General features: G+C 44.7%; 1 protein-coding gene across 1 annotated transcript in view; it reads left to right on the top strand.

Annotated features, from left to right (window-relative positions):
• LOC134958615 (inter-alpha-trypsin inhibitor heavy chain H3-like) overlaps window positions 1-20,779 on the top strand; it is a 143,455-nt gene that overhangs the window by 61,345 nt on the left and 61,331 nt on the right. The window contains exons 7-10 of the mRNA XM_063941323.1: window positions 10,970-11,086; window positions 11,426-11,594; window positions 12,740-12,865; window positions 14,468-14,649. Coding sequence (XP_063797393.1) covers window positions 10,970-11,086; window positions 11,426-11,594; window positions 12,740-12,865; window positions 14,468-14,649 — 594 coding nt within the window. The remainder of the gene's footprint in view (window positions 1-10,969; window positions 11,087-11,425; window positions 11,595-12,739; window positions 12,866-14,467; window positions 14,650-20,779) is intronic.

Genomic DNA, 20,779 nt, shown 5'->3' with positions numbered 1-20,779 from the left:
GGTAACGAGGTGGAATTCAACCCTCTATATGCTTCAGAGGTTGGAGGAGCAGCAAAAGGCCATTCAAGCCTATACAATTGAGCACGATATAGGAGGTGGAATGCACCTGTCTCAAGCGCAGTGGAGAATGATTTCAACGTTGTGCAAGGTTCTGCTGCCCTTTGAACTTGCCACACGTGAAGTCAGTTCAGACACTGCCAGCCTGAGTCAGGTCATTCCCCTCATCAGGCTTTTGCAGAAGAAGCTGGAGACATTGAAGGAGGAGCTAACACGGAGCGATTCCGCTAGGCATGTGGGACTTGTGGATGGAGCCCTTAATTCGCTTAACAAGGATTCACGGGTGGTCAATCTGTTGAAATCAGAGCACTACATTTTGGCCACCATGCTCGATCCTAGATTTAAAGCCTACCTTGGATCTCTCTTTCCGGCAGACACAAGTCTGCTGGGGTTGAAAGACCTGCTGGTGAGAAAATTGTCAAGTCAAGCGGAACGCGACCTGTCAACATCTCCTCCTTCACATTCTCCCGCAACTGGGGGTGCGAGGAAAAGGCTCAGAATTCCGAGCCCACCCGCTGGCGGTGATGCAGGGCAGTCTGGAGCGACTGCTGATGCTGACATCTGGTCCGGACTGAAGGACCTGACAACGATTACGGACATGTCGTCTACTGTCACTGCATATGATTCTCTCACCATTGAAAGAATGGTGGAGGATTATATGAGTGACCGCATCCAAGTAGGCACGTCACACAGTCCATACTTATACTGGCAGGAAAAAGAGGCAATTTGGAGGCCATTGCCCAAACTGGCTTTATTCTACCTAAGTTGCCCTCCCACAAGTGTGTACTCCGAAAGAGTGTTTAGTGCCGCCGCTCACCTTGTCAGCAATCGGCGTACGAGGTTACATCCAGAAAATGTGGAGAAGATGATGTTCATTAAAATGAATTATAATCAATTCCTCCGCGGAGACATTGACCAGCAGCAATTGCCTCCACAAAGTACACAGGGAGCTGAGATGGTGGATTCCAGTGGGGACGAATTGATAATCTGTGAGGAGGGGGATGTACACGGTGATATATCGGAGTATGATGATGAGGTGGACATCTTGCCTCTGTAGAGCCAGTTTGTGCAAGGAGAGATTAATTGCTTCTTTTTTGGGGGGGGTCCAAACCAACCCGTCATATCAGTCACAGTCGTGTGGCAGACCCTGTCACTGAAATGATGGGTTGGTTAAAGTGTGCATGTCCTGTTTTGTTTATACAACATAAGGGTGGGTGGGAGGGCCCAAGGACAATTCCATCTTGCACCTCTTTTTTCTTTTATTTTTCTTTGCGTCATGTGCTGTTTGGGGAGGGTTTTTTGGAAGGGACATCCTGCGTGACACTGCAGTGCCACTCCTAAATGGGCCCGGTGTTTGTGTCGGCCACTACGGTCGCTAATCTTACTCACACAGCTACCTCATTGCGCCTCTTTTTTTCTTTGCGTCATGTGCTGTTTGGGGAGGGTTTTTTGGAAGGGACATCCTGCGTGACACTGCAGTGCCACTCCTAAATGGGCCCGGTGTTTGTGTCGGCCACTAGGGTCGCTTATCTTACTCACACAGTCAGCTACCTCATTGCGCCTCTTTTTTTCTTTGCGTCATGTGCTGTTTGGGGAGTGTTTTTTGGAAGGGCCATCCTGCGTGACACTGCAGTGCCACTCCTAGATGGGCCCGGTGTTTGTGTCGGCCACTAGGGTCGCTAATCTTACTCACACAGCTACCTCATTGCGCCTCTTTTTTTCTTTGCGTCATGTGCTGTTTGGGGAGGGTTTTTTGGAAGGGACATCCTGCGTGACACTGCAGTGCCACTCCTAAATGGGCCCGGTGTTTGTGTCGGCCACTACGGTCGCTAATCTTACTCACACAGCTACCTCATTGCGCCTCTTTTTTTCTTTGCGTCATGTGCTGTTTGGGGAGGGTTTTTTGGAAGGGACATCCTGCGTGACACTGCAGTGCCACTCCTAAATGGGCCCGGTGTTTGTGTCGGCCACTAGGGTCGCTTATCTTACTCACACAGTCAGCTACCTCATTGCGCCTCTTTTTTTCTTTGCGTCATGTGCTGTTTGGGGAGTGTTTTTTGGAAGGGCCATCCTGCGTGACACTGCAGTGCCACTCCTAGATGGGCCCGGTGTTTGTGTCGGCCACTAGGGTCGCTAATCTTACTCACACAGCTACCTCATTGCGCCTCTTTTTTTTCTTTGCGTCATGTGCTGTTTGGGGAGGGTTTTTTGGAAGGGACATCCTGCGTGACACTGCAGTGCCACTCCTAAATGGGCCCGGTGTTTGTGTCGGCCACTAGGGTCGCTAATCTTACTCACACAGCTACCTCATTGCGCCTCTTTTTTTCTTTGCGTCATGTGCTGTTTGGGGAGTGTTTTTTGGAAGGGCCATCCTGCGTGACACTGCAGTGCCACTCCTAGATGGGCCCGGTGTTTGTGTCGGCCACTAGGGTCGCTAATCTTACTCACACAGCTACCTCATTGCGCCTCTTTTTTTCTTTGCGTCATGTGCTGTTTGGGGAGGGTTTTTTGGAAGGGACATCCTGCGTGACACTGCAGTGCCACTCCTAGATGGGCCAGGTGTTTGTGTCGGCCACTAGGGTCGCTTAGCTTAGTCATCCAGCGACCTCGGTGCAAATTTTAGGACTAAAAATAATATTGTGAGGTGTGAGGTATTCAGAATAGACTGAAAATGAGTGGAAATTATGGTTTTTGAGGTTAATAATAATATGGGATCAAAATGACCCCCAAATTCTATGATTTAAGCTGTTTTTTAGGGTTTTTTGAAAAAAACACCCGAATCCAAAACACACCCGAATCCGCCAAAAAAAATTCGGTGAGGTTTTGCCAAAACGCGGTCGAACCCAAAACACGGCCGCGGAACCGAACCCAAAACCAAAACACAAAACCCGAAAAATTTCAGGCGCTCATCACTAGTGAAATGTGGGTGTGACCAGTGAAATATGGGTGTGGTCTACTCTACTCTACAAGCCCAGTATCTCCCTAAATACATGGATAAATACAAAATTGCATCGTTGTGTGAGGAAAATAAAAATGTCACTTTATACCTGATTTATAGATAACCTGCTGGCATGACGATGGGCCTATTTTTATGTGAAGACCCTGGACTGTAGTCACATTCAGCCCACTGTTAGTCTGGCCCCACCGCTATACCATATGGGAGAGTACAGACCAGCTTTATCATTGGGAAACACATCTGTTGCCTCAGATATATCTAAAGAGCAGGCTTGAGAACCCCCAGCAGCGGTTACAGCCGCCCAGCGCGTCACTCTTGTTTCCACAGTGCTCCGGCGTCTCCGGTACGGCTTTCTGTAACTGCTCTGTGGACTCTTGCTCCGTGTTCATTTGTTTTGTATTTGGCAGCTTCACTTTAATGTTTTTCTGCAAACATTTCTACGTCAGCTGATTCGTGTTGCAATCGGCTGCAGTGTGGTCTAGGCTAATCCCCACAGATAATTAATGTGTGGCGGATATTGTACATATTTGGAGCGGTTCCTGAGTTAGTCAACCTGATACTCTCATCACCCCAGAGGTGCCACGGAAATCAGTACTTTTCCAATCATTTCAATGCCCAGATCTCAGTAATAGAATACATTTGGTGGTATGCATGTAACTATGGGGGTAATTCAGAGTTGATCGCAGCAGCAAATTTGTTAGCAGTTGGACAAAACCATGTGCACTGCAGGTGGGGCAGATGTAACATGTGCAGAGAGAGTTAGATTTGGGTGGGGTGTGTTCAATCTGCAATCTAATTTGCAGTGTAAAAATAGAGCAGCCAGTATTTACCCTGCACAGAAACAAAATAACCCACCCAAATCTAACTCTCTGTGCAAATGTTATATCTGCCCCCCCTGCAGTGCACATGGGCCCTCATTCCGAGTTGTTCGCTCGGTATTTTTCATCGCATCGCAATGAAAATCCGCTTAGTACGCATGCGCAATGTTCGCACTGCGACTGCGCCAAGTAACTTTGCTATGAAGAAAGTAATTTTACTCACGGCTTTTTCATCGCTCCGGCGATCGTAATGTGATTGACAGGAAATGGGTGTTACTGGGCGGAAGCACGGCGTTTTAGGGGCGTGTGGCTGAAAACGCTACCGTTTCCGGAAAAAACGCAGGAGTGGCCGGAGAAACGGTGGGAGTGCCTGGGCGAACGCTGGGTGTGTTTGTGACGTCAACCAGGAACGACAAGCACTGAACTGATCGCACAGGCAGAGTAAGTCTGAAGCTACTCCAAAACTGCTACGAGGTTTGTGATCGCAATATTGCGATTACTTCGGTCGCACTTTTAAGAAGCTAAGATACACTCCCAGTAGGCGGCGGCTTAGCGTGTGTAACTCTGCTACATTCGCATTGCGACCGATCAACTCGGAATGAGGGCCATGGTTTTCTCCAATTGCTAACAAAATTCCTGCTGCGATCAACTCAGAATGAGGGCCAATGCACATAAAGGGTGTGATTCCGGATTGAATGCAAAGTGTATGTGTTTGTGCGATGCCGCGGGAACCCAATTTACTACCTTATGCAAATGTAACACCCCTAGTGGTGCTTTTGTATGTCAGTGTGGACCGCACCTTCTCTTCAGGACCACTACACCACGGCAGAGAGACGGGAGACTCCCCTAGTTCTCCCAATACAATGACGATACAAAGGGTGAATTGTATTATTGGACTGGCTCCCTTTGTTGCTTTTTGTCTGCTTTGAACAAAGGCAGGTTAACATTAGAGATGAGCAAGTTCGGTTCTCAGAGAACCGAACCCTACCGGTCTTTGCCTTCCGAGTTCGGTTCCAAGCCAGGCTCGGGTTTTTCCCGCCTGACTCGGACACCCGAACGCAGCAAAACGTCATCATCCCGCTGTCGGATTCTCGCTGGATTTGGATTCCATATAAGGAGCCGCGCGTCGCGGCCATTTTCACTCCAGTCTCGGAGAGTGTATTGAGAGGACGTGTCCTCAGTGTTCAGTATCTATGTGGGGGCGGGAAAGTGGGGTGGCAAGTCTTGTGCTGCTCAGTCCAGTGTAGTCAGTGTATTGTGCTGCATCAGTCCAGCCAGTCACAGTGTTGGTGTCCTGTGCTGCTATATATCCAGTGTAGCTGTATAAAGTGGTGCTGTGTTGTGCTGCATCAGACCAGTGGTAGTGTCCTGTCCATCAGTCATTCCAGTGATGAGGCAGTCACAGTGGTATATGCTGCTGCTTATGACAGTGTGAAGAGCGCCCATACGGCGGGATGAATCACCTAATATTATTATAATAGCTCCAAATAAACGGGTTATTATCCAAATTAATTTTACAGGCTTTGCCGTGTGTGTGGTTTAGGGGTACGCTATCCTGTACCACCAATATTGTGCGTGTATTACATCTGGGCAAATTCCAGCACGTCCCATGTTGTTTGTGCCGCACACTTGTGTCGCTTAGCTTAGCCATCCAGCCACCTCGGTGCAACTTTTAGGCCTAAAAACAATATCGTGAGGTGTGAGGTGTTCAGAATAGACTGGAAATGAGTGGAAATTTATGTTATTAAGGTTAATAATACCGTAGGAGCAAAATGACCCCCAAATTCTATGATTTAAGCTGTTTTGACGTTTTTTTCAAAAATCATCCAGATCCAAAACACGAAAGTGGAATTAGAACCAAAACACAAAGCACGAAAAAGTGCCCGCAGCATATCTCTATTTAACATACACTGTGTAACACAATACTAAATAAATTGACACAATGCAGAAAACAATACGATATACCTCTACTTGATATTCCGGCTCGGCCGTTGCCGCTAGTAACACAGTGGTATTATGACTTCAATATATTAAAATAACTCCGCTTAAGTTCACTGGGCCAACAAAGGTTTCAAAGGTTTCAATAAGTGGCATATTACGGTTTCAATAAGTGGCATATCCTTCAAAGGGTTAATCTTACTCAGGGTTTAAGCTTTTACATGCTCTAGCTATGGCACGCATATAAATAACACATAATCCAAGACTGAATAGTTTAACAATAACACATAATAATAATAATAATAATAATAATAATAATAATAATAATGCAAATCAGTTGCAAGTAATACATTTCTCAGTAGGTAATATCTTTGCGAGTAATGAGTAATAACCTTTCGATAAATAGTCCTGTGTAAACGGAAAACCTTTTGAATCTTCCCTGGCCAGACTTTCGTCGGTGCACATTAAATGCAGAGACAGCAAGTAGAGAGGAACGATTTCACACAATGGGGGTAATTCCAAGTTGATCGCAGCAGGAATTTTTTTAGCAGTTGGGCAAAACCATGTGCACTGCAGGGGAGGCAGATATAACATGTGCAGAGAGAGTTAGATTTGGGTGTGGTGTGTTCAATCTGCAATCTAATTTGCAGTGTAAAACTAAAGCAGCCAGTATTTACCTTGCACAGAAACAAAATAACCCACCCAAATCTAACTCTCTCTCTGCACATGTTATATCTGCCTCCCCTGCAGTGCACATGGTTTTGCCCAACTGCTAAAAAAAATTCCTGCTGCGATCAACTTGGAATTACCTCCAATATTATTCTTAGGTGGGCTGCTGAGTGTCACCATAGTTTCTGGTATTGGAAGTGTTAATAGTATCTGGCACAATAGTAATGAGGACCAGAATTACTGTTGTAGGCACTTAATATGAACAGATCTTGCACTGTATCAACGATGAAGCTGCCCCTATAATTGTAACCACTGAGGTTGGGGCTTTGCGTTGCGAGTAGGCAGGGTCACAGATATACACGTGCTACTGTTGCTGCAATCTATTTGTGCAATATATATATATATATATATATGGCCAACTCCTGGATGTCGGTACAGGGGTATGGGGGTCATTTCGAGTTGATCGCTCTCTGCCGATTTTCGCAGCGCAGCAATCAGGTTAAAAAATGGTAAAGCTGCGTATGCACTGCAATGCGCACGTGCGTCGTACGGTTACAAGCAACATTGTTGCTGTGCAATGCTTCTAGCGACGATTCCATTTGCACAGCCGATCGCAAGGAGATTGACAGGAAGAGGGCGTTTATGGGTGTCAACTGACCGTTTTCTGGGATTGGTTGGAAAAACGCAGGCGTGTCCAAGCGTTTGCAGGGAGGGTATCCGACGTCAATTCCGGGACCTTCGTCGCTAGGATCATCGCACAGAATAAGTAACTACAGGGCTGGTCTTGTTATGCACAAAATGTTTTTGTACCTCTCGGCTGCACATGCGATCGCACACTTGCAAAGCGAAAATACACCTCCCCCGTGGGCGGCGACTATGCGTTTGCACGGCTACAAAAAGTAGCTAGCGAGCGATCAACTCGATCAACATAGGGGGACTATGTCCCAAGATAAATATAAGAAGAGTCTCTGTTAGCGGGGAGCTGTAGCGGAGTTGCAGGTAGTGAGTTATGGCTTTGGATTAAATAAACTCAAATCTGTCAGAAATTCCACAGTGCAGGCTGTAATATAGACTGCAGTCTCACCAGGGTACCGAGTCCAAGGATTGTACCTGCATAGATGTACACTTGCTCTGGGGCTTAACTAAGCCATGTGTGTGGTAGATGCACACAGGGCCGGATTAAGCCTTGGGGGTACCCGGGGCACTTAAGACAGGGGAGCCCTGATGGAAGGTGGGGGATGTATATTAGATTGTGCATACTTCCCAACATGACCCATTCCAGGAGGGACAAAATGCTGTCTACCTGGACTTCCCTCTTAATATATGATTGGTGTCACCTGTGTTGAACTAATTAATTGATAAGAAAGGTATTTCATCACAGATGATTGCAATCATAAATTAAGAAGGAAGTCCAGGTAGAGAGCATTGTGTCCCTCCTGGAATGGGTCATGGTGGGAGTTACAGATTGTGTATATGAAAGTTAATAATAGTTTAATAATGCCTGGGTACTGTTTATAGCTCCACCTAACTGAAAGACAACTATTTTATAAACTTTTCTTTTAGTGGAACAAAGACAACTTAACCTTCAAATACACAGACAAATAAAATAATGTATCTTGTCACATGCAAGAATAGCAACCACCTCTGTACTACTTACACACTGGGACAGGACTCAGGAGGACTCTGTGTGTGTGTGTGTCTATCTTTAGACCCTAATGGTTTAATTGCATAACGGTTCACACAGTACTCAGACACCCAGGCAGGGAGGAGGAGAAGCTGGTATCTCTGTCTCACTTAGAGCTCTCTCCACCCTCCTATCTCTCCTCTGGTCAGAAAGCTCTTTTGGTAGCTCATAAAACCTGATAATCCTGTGTCTCTGCCTGCACTCCATACTGTCCTGCTGGCTGCTGGTTCTGCTACTGCTTCAAAGGTAAAGCTAGTGATGTAAGTGTGCTCTGGCCGGGGGGACCCCTGACAAAGGGGGGCCCGGGGAACTATATGCCCTGCATCCCCCCCTCCCCCCTTAATCTGGCTATGGATGCACAACAATGTAAAGCATTGATATGTTACAGCAGATATGTTCCATGCTGTTACTTGGGTTCCCTTTGCCAGTTTCTGAGCCCAGGTTCCTACTGAGAGTCCCTCTGCGCAGCCACCGGATCCCTCAATGGCCTCGTACTCTGCACTGATCACCCCCGCTGCCTCAGCTTCCCCACAGCCAGCTCCGCTCTGTGTCTCAGCGGCCACACACAGCTAACGTCTCCTGCAGCCTCATGCAGCCAGTGTTTCCTGTCTTGGCGCCCTCACAAGCTCCGCCCCCTGACAGCCTCCTGTTCCCCTATGAAAAAGGACCGACGGATCCGCTTCAATGGGTGTCCGCTGGGTCCTAAAGATGGTCAGCCTTAAGCTGGTGCATGCAGGGTCCCGGTGCACCCCATGTCTCTCTCGCTCCCTCTGCAGCTGCCTTTGGGGTATCACCACATTGTGCAATGTAGTGGCTGCAGTAGATGTGTAACAGAGGAAAGATTCTGGGAGTCATTCCGAGTTGATCGCTCGCTAGCAGTTTTTAGCAGCCGTGCAAACGCATTGTCGCCGCCCACTGGGGAGTGTATTTTCGCTTTGCAGAAGTGCGAACGCTTGTGCAGCAGAGCGCCTGCAAAATCATATTGTGCAAAACAAGACCAGCCCTGTACTTACTCTTCGTGTGCGTTGATTCTAATGACGGAGGGACGGCTTTTGATGTCACACACACGCCCAGCGAACGCCCAGCCACGCCTGCTTTTTTTCTGCCACGGCTGCATTTTTCTAAGCACTCTCCGAAAACGGTCAGTTTACACCCAGAAACGCCCACTACTTGTCCATCTTCCTGCGTTCGGCTGTGCGACTGGAATGGTCGTTACACTCTGTGCAAACCCACGATGCTCATTGTACCCGTATAATGCGCCTGCGGTGCATATGCATGCGCAGAAATGCCGATTTTTAGCTTGATCGCTGCGCTGCGAATAACGGCAGCTAGCGATCAACTCGGAATGACGCCCGATATACTCTATCATATAGCTGCCATTACCCTCTGCATCGAAGCCTCGGTGTCTGGACTTTAGTACATTTGGAAATGTGGTTAAAAAAAACCGCGAAAACTAGTTTTTCTTCTTCTTTAGTACATCCTGTCCAGAGAGAAATAAAGTGGAGCTTCTAACTGTCATGTTTCTAGCACAGCCTGTAAAATGTCAGGAGCTGATTGGTTAGTACTTTATCTCTCTCCAAGATTTGATAAATCTCCCCATTGAGTGCTGGAAGTAGCAGTACCTGGAACGTCAAAAATTTATATTTTATACTTAGTTTTTATGGGAATGATTTGCAGTTGCTTGTAAAACGCTGGCAATTTCCGTGTTTGACTATAACTGCGGATTTCCAGCTGTATTCTGATACGACCAGTGTCGGACTGGGACATGAAGGGCCTACCGGGGGATTCAGTGGTAGGGGCCCATGTTTAGGGGTGTGGCCACTCTCCAGAGGGGGTGTGGCCAGTCACCACAGAGACTTGGTAACTATTAGAGAGCGCATGGTCTGGGCCCCTTGATAAATAAATACAGCGAATACTGCTAGTGCATGCATGATAATGTACCAGATTAATAACAGCAATGCACTGTAGAAAATACACCATAAGGTAACATACTGCATACCTCCCAACTGTCCTGATTTTCGCGGGACAGTCCCGTTTTTTGGGTCTGTCCCTCCCGCGGTCCGCAGTGTCCCACGGTGAGGGGGGGAGTTGGGAGGATCCCTATCACTCACTGCTCTGCTCAGTTCAGAGCAGAGCAGCGGTGAATAGACGCCGTATGCATGCGCACAGCGTCTATTCCACTGAGCCAGAGGGACTGGGGGCATGGCCAGCAGCTCACAGAGCACTGTCCGTGCCCCCACTGTGACGAAAATTGGAGGTGTGGCTCGTGATGTTGCCATTCACGTGAAGCCACACCCCTTTTCAGTAGGCTACGCCCCTTGTGGCGCCACATCTGGAGTCCCGACTTAAAGCCCCCAAATGTTGGGAGGTATGATACTGTATGTATAATGTATAATTCACGTGCCCAGTCTGAAACCTGATCCCTAGAGGAAGGGGTGGGCCTCGAGGCATTGGGGATCACCGGGGGTTACCCCAGTACCTCTGTGGGCCAGTCCGACACTGGATATGGCCACATCCGACTGATCCCTGCATAACCTGTTGTTCCACCAACACGCCCACCTCCTATACGTGGATGCCCGATTACCGCCCAGAAACACCCACTCACTTGCAAGTGGAGATACGACTGTGGTTCGTCCGTCTCTGAATCGCTCGAAGGTTGCGGACACATGCACAGTGAGCGAAAGATCGCAGATGGAAACTGCGTTCAAGTTTGAATCAGACCCCATATTCTTATTTAGATTTTTGGGTGGATTCTTGATTATCCATTATCCGAATCATTGTAGTAACTTGCTCGTTGTTCCTTAGTATCCTTATATTTCTGGTAATAATGACGTTTCTCATCCACAGATTGTCAATGGATACTTCGTGCACTACTTTGCGCCGACCAGTCTTCAGAAGGTTCCCAAGAACGCGATTTTTGTTATTGACTGCAGTGGGTCTATGAAGGGGCGCAAAATGCAACAGGTAACGCGGGAAATCTGTGGGATTTATCATTGTTCCGTATTACAGTTCATTGACGCACCATGTAGCACATTTCCTGCAAAAGTTATGGTGCAGTCTTATAAACTTCTACTGTACGTGTGGTGCCAATCGCACTCGCGGCCCAATTCATGTTTGGATGGAATTGCGCAGACGCTATCTGCGGTTGTGCACTTCCATGTCATTTTTTTTCATTAGGAATTTTGAGTTTGTGAAATGTGCAGTCACTGAAACAGATAATCCCCCAGGTATAGGTGACCGGTGCTGTGTGTACATATCGTATCGCTATAGGATTATTATCGTACGTGCTGTTTTTATATTTAGACATTTGAAGCCTTTACAAAAATCCTGGAAGATTTACCAGAGGAAGATCATGTTGGGATTCTAAAATTCAACGGCGAAGTTGTTAAATGGAAGAATAATCTGGTTAAGGCTGTACCTGACAATATCAAGAGTGCCAAAGAGTTTGTAGCTCAGATCAGCGCAAGAGGAAGTAAGGAAACAATTTGGTGTTATGTTTGTGGTATGAGCTATATCTTTTTCTTCTTCTTCGTCTTCTACTTCTTCCCGTTACAGCGACAGAGCTGTGACACCAGGAGTCAGTAAGGGCTCAGCTAGAACCCCTGTGGTGCCTGTATATTAAGTTGTGTGTGGACAGACAAAGAGATCAGGGCCACCACCGTGTGTCTGACTGTGAGTTGCAAATTGGCCCAAATGCATCCGCATCTGATGAGTTCTCGCAAACTGCCCAGGTGCCGTAGCAAACATGCGCATCCTCTCGTATCTCACGGGCATTCTGCATTGGACGGATTTCTGTCTCTCTGGGTGTCAGCCGTGCAGCTTCTGGGTGTACGCAGGATAGAGAGCGTCGCATGGAGTGTCAGGGGTGTGTCATCAGAGTTACACCAGGCATGTGTGTACCGAGGGCACACCTATTGTAAATGGATCTCTGGCACCAAGCATGGGGTGGGTGTGACTGCAGCGCTACCTGACAGAAAAGAGTGAAGCAGTGCGATGCGTATGCAATAACCACTTGCCTGGCGTAGTCGCATCAGATGTGACCACACCAGGCTGGCCTTTCCCTGACATGGTGGCATCTGATGTCACCTGTCAGATAGCCCACTGTGTGGCTGCAGGAAGAGAATCTAACTGCAGCTGCCGCTATCAGAGGGACCTCCCAACCCCTTCTGCTTCCTGGTTCCCTCCCCCTCATTGCCAACCATGCTGCCGATCACTACTGCTCTGATGAAGCAGGTAAATGATCTGCAAAACGCGTCATAGGATTATGCTATGGGTCAACCGTTCTGATGGCAACATTGGAGCAAATAAGAGCAACCGGTGCTGGCCTTGTGTGTGCATTGCGCAGTCTGTGTGGGTGTGGGGAGGGGGGGAGTGGGGCCATGATAAAACAAATCCCATCATCATGTCTGGTGCAATTGGACCCACTCTCTAAGTCATGGTACTGGAAGTAGTACGTATATGCTTCAGAATGCTACAATTTTACTACTGTCTTTTTCTAGGGCACACTTTTTGTTATATATTTGTATTTATGTATACAGATATATATATAGTATATACGTTTATATTTATGTAGTTTATGCACCTATTCCTTCCTATGTAAATATTTTGTCATTTTAGGTACTAATATAAATTCAGCTTTATTATCTGCTGCGGAGATGCTGAAAGTTGGGAGAGATAATAAGTTACTACCTGAAATAAGTACTTCAATTATAATATTCCTATCTGACGGAGACCCAACCGAAGGTGAGCGGTGATCTAGGGCCTCATTCAGCATCAGTTGCAAATGCAAATTATCGCGCAATGAGTGATTATCGACACACTGCGCATGCGTACACAACCAGACACAAAACACACGCGCCAAGTCTGGTTTCCGTGTCCTTACCTAGGTATCTGCAAACAGAGTAGAGATTGCATTTGGCAAAGATAAAAAGTAGTGGTGGAGACGTGTCAGTGCGATGGGTACGCAGCTTCTGCAATGCGCGGTGTGTCGCATAATCGCAATATATGCAAAACAGACTGCAGGAATTACAAACGCTATGACAAAATAACACTTTTCCTTATGTATGTATGTGTCATGTGTGTGCTCGTCACAGCAGAGTGTTGTGCATAACTTATTACTGTTGTAAGCAGCACATGTTACTTAAACATGTTACATGTATGTATTGTGTGCGCCATGCCCCTTAATGCCTGCCTAACATTACTCTGACAAGAAGCGCACCATCCCAGCACGACTGCAATATGATTTCTGTACGCCATATTTTAACATAGCTACATTATTAATGTACAAATCATTTATAAAGGAATACAGTATACAGTACATGGTTTTGTGGTGACATTGATGTATAAGAGATGCGTTTATTCTCAGATAATTGAGTGAATGTGCGCTATGTTGCATTTGTAGCTATACGTGCAGTGGGAGTGAGCTAGATTTGCGATAGGGTTGTAAAATTGCGGATTGTGGGTTTGACTAGAGGTCTTTGCAGATTTTCGATCGCGATGGCGTTCAGTCGCAATTGCAATCTGTGCTGAATGAAGCTCATCGTGCAGTGGTGTTATTGTACTGTGTGCTAAGCCACAATCTCTTTAAAAGTCAGCAATGAAACTTTCCCTTTCTAATGATAATGTTTCACAGCCGTGTTCCAGCTATAAAACGTAATTACAGATGCGTTTGTGGGGCGAACACTTTTATAAAATTATGTCATTCATCAGGGTCTATGAAACTTGAAGGGAAGCTGAGAAGGTTTAGGTGGGCCGTTATTATTACTCAGCAGTTGTATTCTCCTATTTTACATGAGAGAGCAATTGGGAAAGATTTCAACAATAGCAACACAATGGGGATCCTCTGAATCATTATTTCATTTTCAAATTCTCTCTGGAAGGAAAACAAGTATGGCTGCCAATCACATACACAACACTAAGCCTGTCAAGGTACGGTATAAGGGAGAGGATGTAGAGAAGGATGTCACAATGAAAACGGAGCTCAAAGGGGTGTTTCACAACATTCCAGTTCACAAAATCATGTGCCGTGTTACTGTGGTTGCCATGGTAGTCACATGATGCTCCGAGAAACTCCAGAAAAGTCACTATTTAATAGCAGCCTGAAAAAAACAAGCCAATGTAAAGGGTAATTATTACTGCTTTAACTTTACACTTTTGTATTTAAACTTTTATTAGTTAAAAAAAAAAAAAAGAAAAAAAATATTTTTTTGCTTGTCTGTTTTTTGCTTGTCTTTCTTTTAAATTTGCTTTAATTCATAGTACCTCTTGTATTATACACTTTCTTGTGTTTTGTTACATGCCTATTACAATTTTATTTTATTTCTTTATGTCTGTTTTATTTGACAGGTGTCACTAACTTAGAAACAATAATGAGAAATGTGAAACAAGAAGTGAACGGCCAGGCAACGTTATATAGTTTGGGATTTGGCTCAGATGTAGATTATAATTTCCTGGAGAAAATGTCCTTGGAGAATGGAGGTTTGGCGAGACGTATCTATGAGGATTCCAAGTCTGCGTTACAGCTGCAGGTAGGATGGTGATATAAGCCATTCTGTGCGGCTACGCTAGGCAAACGTAGCACCTCAAACCACCTGCTCCGTGATCAGGCTCTAAGAATGCCAAATTGATTTCTCACAAATATTTAAAATGCCTGCTCTAATATATATTGTAAATGCCTCTTATTACCATATCCCATGAATGTGCGCTATACATCGCAAAACACTGCATCCCATAAGAGAAAACAATACACCCACACATTATCTGAGTACCAAAGCTCATTGATGTATATATTTGTTATTAAAAGGATATGGATTCAATATATATTACAAAGTACAGTATACCTATAGTTACATGGTTACACTCACACAGTAAGCAGTTAATACATACAATTACATACAGTTACAGGCCAGCGATACAATTACCATTCCCTCCAATGCATCTTATGTCTCCCTCTCTCTGTAAATAAATACAGGAACTGAACTGGCAGCAAGTCCATCATCCTCTGAGACCAAAAAGCCACTAACTTCCTGTGTGGTCAATGTGTTATCTAGTTTCTGGGGGAGGGATTCACGATGAGTCACCAGTTCCTTTGTATATGCTGAACAGGTTCAGCCTTGGGGACGTCCAAAGGGCTGGCCTGAGTTTCCTGTCCACTACCTGTTTGGTCTATGTATTGTTCTAATAATAGTGATTTTAGCTTTTATACATGTAATCATAATTATCCGCTGCAATGTCCCACAACTTCACAACAAGCATCAAATGAATCTACACATCAATCTGGTAGCTTCAATAGTAAACATGACTGGTCTATCTGGTTTCGTTCAAATAATACACATACATGACACCACTCCATCATATACAATTCTAAATCATCATGATGTCTGGCGCTTGATATTATTATAATTATGTACTGTATGAGATAAGTGTCGAATCCATCTCTGTGGCATGTCAGTGTAAATGCGTGTGTTACCATATATTGCTGTACTCGCTGCGCGTATTTGCAAGTATAGCGTCTTATATGTGTGTAGTTTGTATGTTCTCTTTATGTAATATTTTTGACTTCGACAGTCCACCCTTTGGCAGTAAACAATAACTGCCATCATATATTAACATAAGAAAAAATATTTCATACCATAATCGGTGACCTAGACACAAGTATGTTTGCATTTCGCAAATCAGACACTTGACTATATTTGGGGAAGACAGGGGGGAGGACGAGACATCCTCTATATACACTCGGCGGTCACGGGACCACTGGTTGGGTGTGGGACAACATTCAACCTATAGAGTATGCTGGGACAGTGCTTTGGCCTATAATGTCTGATTTGCGATGAACATTTCACACATACATGTACCTACGTCTTTGTACACTGATGTTTGGAATCGATTGAGGTTCTGCTGGATAAATGAAGAAGACACAAACAAATCGTGAAAGTGACATATAAAATTTTCATGATCTACATATTCCTATCATTTTCTGAACATTGTTTCCATTTCTGGAACGTATGCTAGGTCTGTTTAATCATTGAACAAGGGTTATAAGTAGTGTCCTTCCTAAATAACATAAACCTTCGGAGTTCGGGGAGAGCCACTCATAAACCTTTCTTTCACATATATTAATGAGCTCTTTATCTGCAATGTGTGAATAGCCATTGTCTGATTTTTCCTGATTACCTCTGAACTCCATAACTACTAGAACTTTGATTTTTCTCTGACTTTATACAACTGATCGGCTAATCCTGGGATCCTATAAGGAAATCACTCCTTCCTGCAGAACCAGTTCCAGTCCCAACTCGACTCCTCATAAAAAAAACCTCGCAAAAATAGAATATCCTGGAAGAAAATGTTTGTCAGCGGGAAAGAGAGAAAAGAGAAATAGAACAAAACAACTCTTGTTCATAACAAATCAATTACAATGACTGGTCTTTCTGCAGTCCTTTAGTATGCTCAGGTAGTGTTCAACAGTGCCGCCTCTCAGTCTTCACGGAACAGAGTCTCTGGTGATACGAGGTTCTCTTTGCCTTGCTCTTTGGAGACACAGTTCACTTGGAACACACAGTTCACTTCGAACACACAGTTCACAAACTCGATGAATGTGAGCAATAAACTACTTTGTCACGTGTTCTCTCCGGGTCAGCGGCCTTCTTGCAGTGGGACGAGTGGACCCAAGTCTTTCTTTCGGCGACCTTTAGTGCTGTCAACAAAACTTGGTATGGTCCTTCCCACCTGTCTATTAGGCAACCTGAGCGTAAGAAGAATCACACAGTCTCTTGGTTCATAATCAAGACAGTTAGCATTTGGCATACCAGCAATCAACAGTTTCAAGTTCTTTGTCAAGTTCTCAAATGCTGGGTCATCTCAACAAGGTACTGTACTGTCACCTCATTGGTGTATTTCTGATCATTGTGCGGATCAATCATGACATGAGGTTGTCTTTCAAAAACAACCCAAAAAGACACAAATACCAAAACAAAAACAAATTTCGAAGAGGGTGATTCGTCAAGTGAAGATCTGGGAGTGGTTCCGAAGCTACATAATACTAGTGGCAGTATCTATGGTCACAATAGTACAATTTCAAGCTTTGCTCCTACTTCTAGGGGTACCATTATCTACACACAAATTTCTGTGCAATTTTTCTTTGCGGTAAACACAGAGGCATCCGTGGCGGCAGGAAATGCCTCTACACAGTTTGAGAAAACATCAGTGCACACCAATACATAACAATAATTCCTAAAGGGTGTTAACTGTATGAAGTCGATTTGTATTTCCTGAAAAGATCCGTCTGCAGGAGGGATATGGGATGGCTCTGTTGGTATTGCTTTACCAATATTCTTCCTCAAGCAAGTAAGACAGGTCATTGCTCTCTTTACCTGCATGAGAATAGAATCCTGGCGCACACCAGTAGACTCTCATCAGCCTGCACCTACCCTCTTTGCCTAGATGAGTCAGACCGTGTGCCACCTCAGCTAGACTTGGAAGGTATGCTCTGGGGGCTACTGGCTTACCGTGTCCACCTGCCCACAGTCCTGAGGACTCCTGGCCATACCCCTTTGTTCTCCAGACTGCCTCTTCCTGCAGGGAACACAAATTTTTTGTATCTTAATTTGTGTTTGCAATGTAGAGTACCATGAGCATAACTCAAACAAAAAAAGAAAAAAAGAAAAAAGAAACATCTCTAGAGGAGAGAAAGAAGAAGAAAATGAAAAAGAAAATGTCAGGTTTGCCATTCACCAACAGGCATATCAGTGTCTATACAAAATTTCCCTTCACCAGTATTCCCGATCTCCACCCTTTGTGCATGACAAGGCACACTGCAGTAATACTGGTGTCATCGTGCTGTTGAGATATACTGGGTTTGGGCAGAACTCTGAAGGACCTAGGCATGTGGAGTTTGAACTGTACTTGGGTCCATGTATTGTACCACCCTGTGTGAACGCAAAAGATGAAGAGGAAAACTGTAGAGAAACAGAATAGAGGTTGGTGACAGATGAGTTTGTAGAGGTGGAGAAGATTTTATAAAAATTTGACAACTGGATTGGGCACTAAGGGGAAGTGATTCTCTACTTGGTCTATACCCCTTGAAAAAAATTCTGTGTGTCTTATCGTATCGCTATTGGGATTATCCCAGCCATCAATCCAGTGTCCTGTCCATCCTAAGTTCATAGGGAACCCGGTATCTGTGAGATAATTTCCTCTACCTGTGATGGACATGAATCTAGAACCATGAAATGTAACATTAGTCTTCGTGGGTGTCTAGTTTTGTCAAAGGGTAATGTTGCATTTATTTTGTTCTTCCCATTAGCCGAATCTGTGTTTTCTATATGGCTCGTGATTCCTTACTATATGTCCCTTGGTCCCGTCTATGTGTTTAATAATGTGGCTTGTGTTTTCTGTCTAGGGGATCTATATTGACTATGTGTCCTACTACTCCTACAATCTCTGGCAAAATGCCCTTCCTTCCTACAAGTGTAACATATTATTGACCATTAGGGATCTGGGGTTTGGACTGATGGGTCTTTCCTGTATGTGGCAGTATACTTACCGTCCTCAACCTCTCCACCTGTTGTTCTCAGCGCCTAGCACTATTCTTGTGATGTTCAATAGCACACTATCTAAGATTAGCTACTGTGACCCCTTTTCAACTTTGCAAGGAAGTCTGCACCCTGACACTCAATGCCTTATTGAGCCCGTCCATTTGCACAGAGACAGCCACCTCCCATTTGCCGAATTAGTGTTTACCAGTGGTCTTATCCAGATGGAGAGTTTTCTATTACTATTACAAAAACAAAAAAACGTTTAACAAGCTTCTAGGTCATGCGAAGTATTTCATTCAATCCTTCTCATCCCGTATTAAGGGTCTGTACATGGTCCAACAAACATTTCCAAGCTCATCTTTACTAGGGGCATTACTAGGAATGAATACTTCTTATATGGTAACTGAAAGAAATACCCTGGGGTTACCTTGTCTCTGTCCGCTTTCCTACTGGCAAATACTAATGTGCGGACAGGTTTTTTTCTCCATTTATGACGTTACTTTCTTGATTTTTTGGGGGGTTTTACTATATATGTACACGAATGATACCATACTTACCTGTTCCACTGGTCTCAGCCACTTCCCCCACAGGCTACTGCTCTTCTTTTACCGGTTGGATACTCCTCTGGGTGCATGAGAAATGGCTGAAAACGATCAGGTCACCTTCTCCTCCTAAATAAAACTTCAACATTCATTAGTACATATATAGGTTACAGTCATATTTTTCATATTTTTATTATTTTCTATAGTTTGTATGCTGGCCGTAACTGCTTCAACATCTACATATGGCGGTGTACTTGCATTCTCTTTTTTTTTCTTCCTACTTATTTATTGTTGCTACAAGTTCAAACAGTTCTTATATTTCCATTCTTGTCTTATATGTCTTTGGTTAAACATACCACCTGCAATACCTTAGGATCAAACTCACCAACCCCTCTTGCTGTCACAGGTTTAAACAATTTGTATGTCTGACCCTTTGTTTTCGGGATTTTATCAGACATATTCTTATCTTTAAGTTCTGCAATACCTCTGGTTCAAAACTGCTCACCTTAGGGAATAGTACCCTATCTTTGTCAGTCATACGTACCCATTCATTGCAAAAAGCCTCCGTGTGTGAGCCATATTGTTCACACCTAATAAACCTTGCTGACTCTCTTGGTCGCACCTCTTCAACCTGAACCCTGGTTACCAAACGCACACTGCTTGTGCAATTGGATCCCATCGCAGACTTTTTGCCAATAAACGCAATCCCCAATGCACACCGCAGATAGACGGTGAAAGTTCTTAGAGCGCTTTCACCCACTCCTTCTCCGCTGAGTACCACGACTCACTCCAATATTGACCACCGCGAACCCAGTGAGGCCCCTATCTGGCTTCTATTCACTGGAAGTGTTTAGGAGTGACTTACCTATTCCAGTGAATATACACCGCTGGAGATTTTCCTGAGAGAGACCAGCGAAAACTCCCTATACACTTATACACAAATCACGCTTGCGTATGCTCTACACAGCGCTAATGATACCACGATTTTACGCAAAAGTTCGTAAAGGGGTATCAAGTTGCGCTGTATATATTGCACCCACAAACGCGCGGTCCAATCGCACAGCATATAGGTACTTGTTACCTATCTGCCGTACAACCACGGGTCGATGTACAAACTGCGACCCTCAGCCCGGAGCGTAATACAAAAACCTTTTTACTTCAATACTTCGCAATACTTATGCACTATCACGCTCCTTTGCAAATCACCTCACGATTTGCTTATTAAACCTTATACTAACGTGAGTCAGCCACTTCACGCCACCAAGCCTCCTCTTACTTGATGTACCACACGACGGGATCCCGATTTCCCGGGGTTCGAATATCCACTCACTCCTACGTTCGCTCAATCAAATACACTTTGTTTTTCTGTACAGAAAATTTGGATTCATTCAGATAGGCAGCTTTACCCCAGAGGCAATACAGTTTTTTAAAACTAAATTTAGAGCAACCTGCTTTTGAAATCTGATAGTTATGTGCTATTGTATTAAATGTCTACTATCCCACCTTTGAACTAAATGACACTATTGTATAATTTGTACTCAGTGCCCGCATTCTTACGCACTTTGTGCAAACACGCGACCATG

This window comes from Pseudophryne corroboree, chromosome 9 (genome assembly GCF_028390025.1).
Source record: "Pseudophryne corroboree isolate aPseCor3 chromosome 9, aPseCor3.hap2, whole genome shotgun sequence".
Classification (NCBI taxonomy): domain Eukaryota; kingdom Metazoa; phylum Chordata; class Amphibia; order Anura; family Myobatrachidae; genus Pseudophryne; species Pseudophryne corroboree.
Note: the sequence above shows the minus strand (reverse complement) of the source record. Positions and strands in the feature narration are given on the sequence as shown.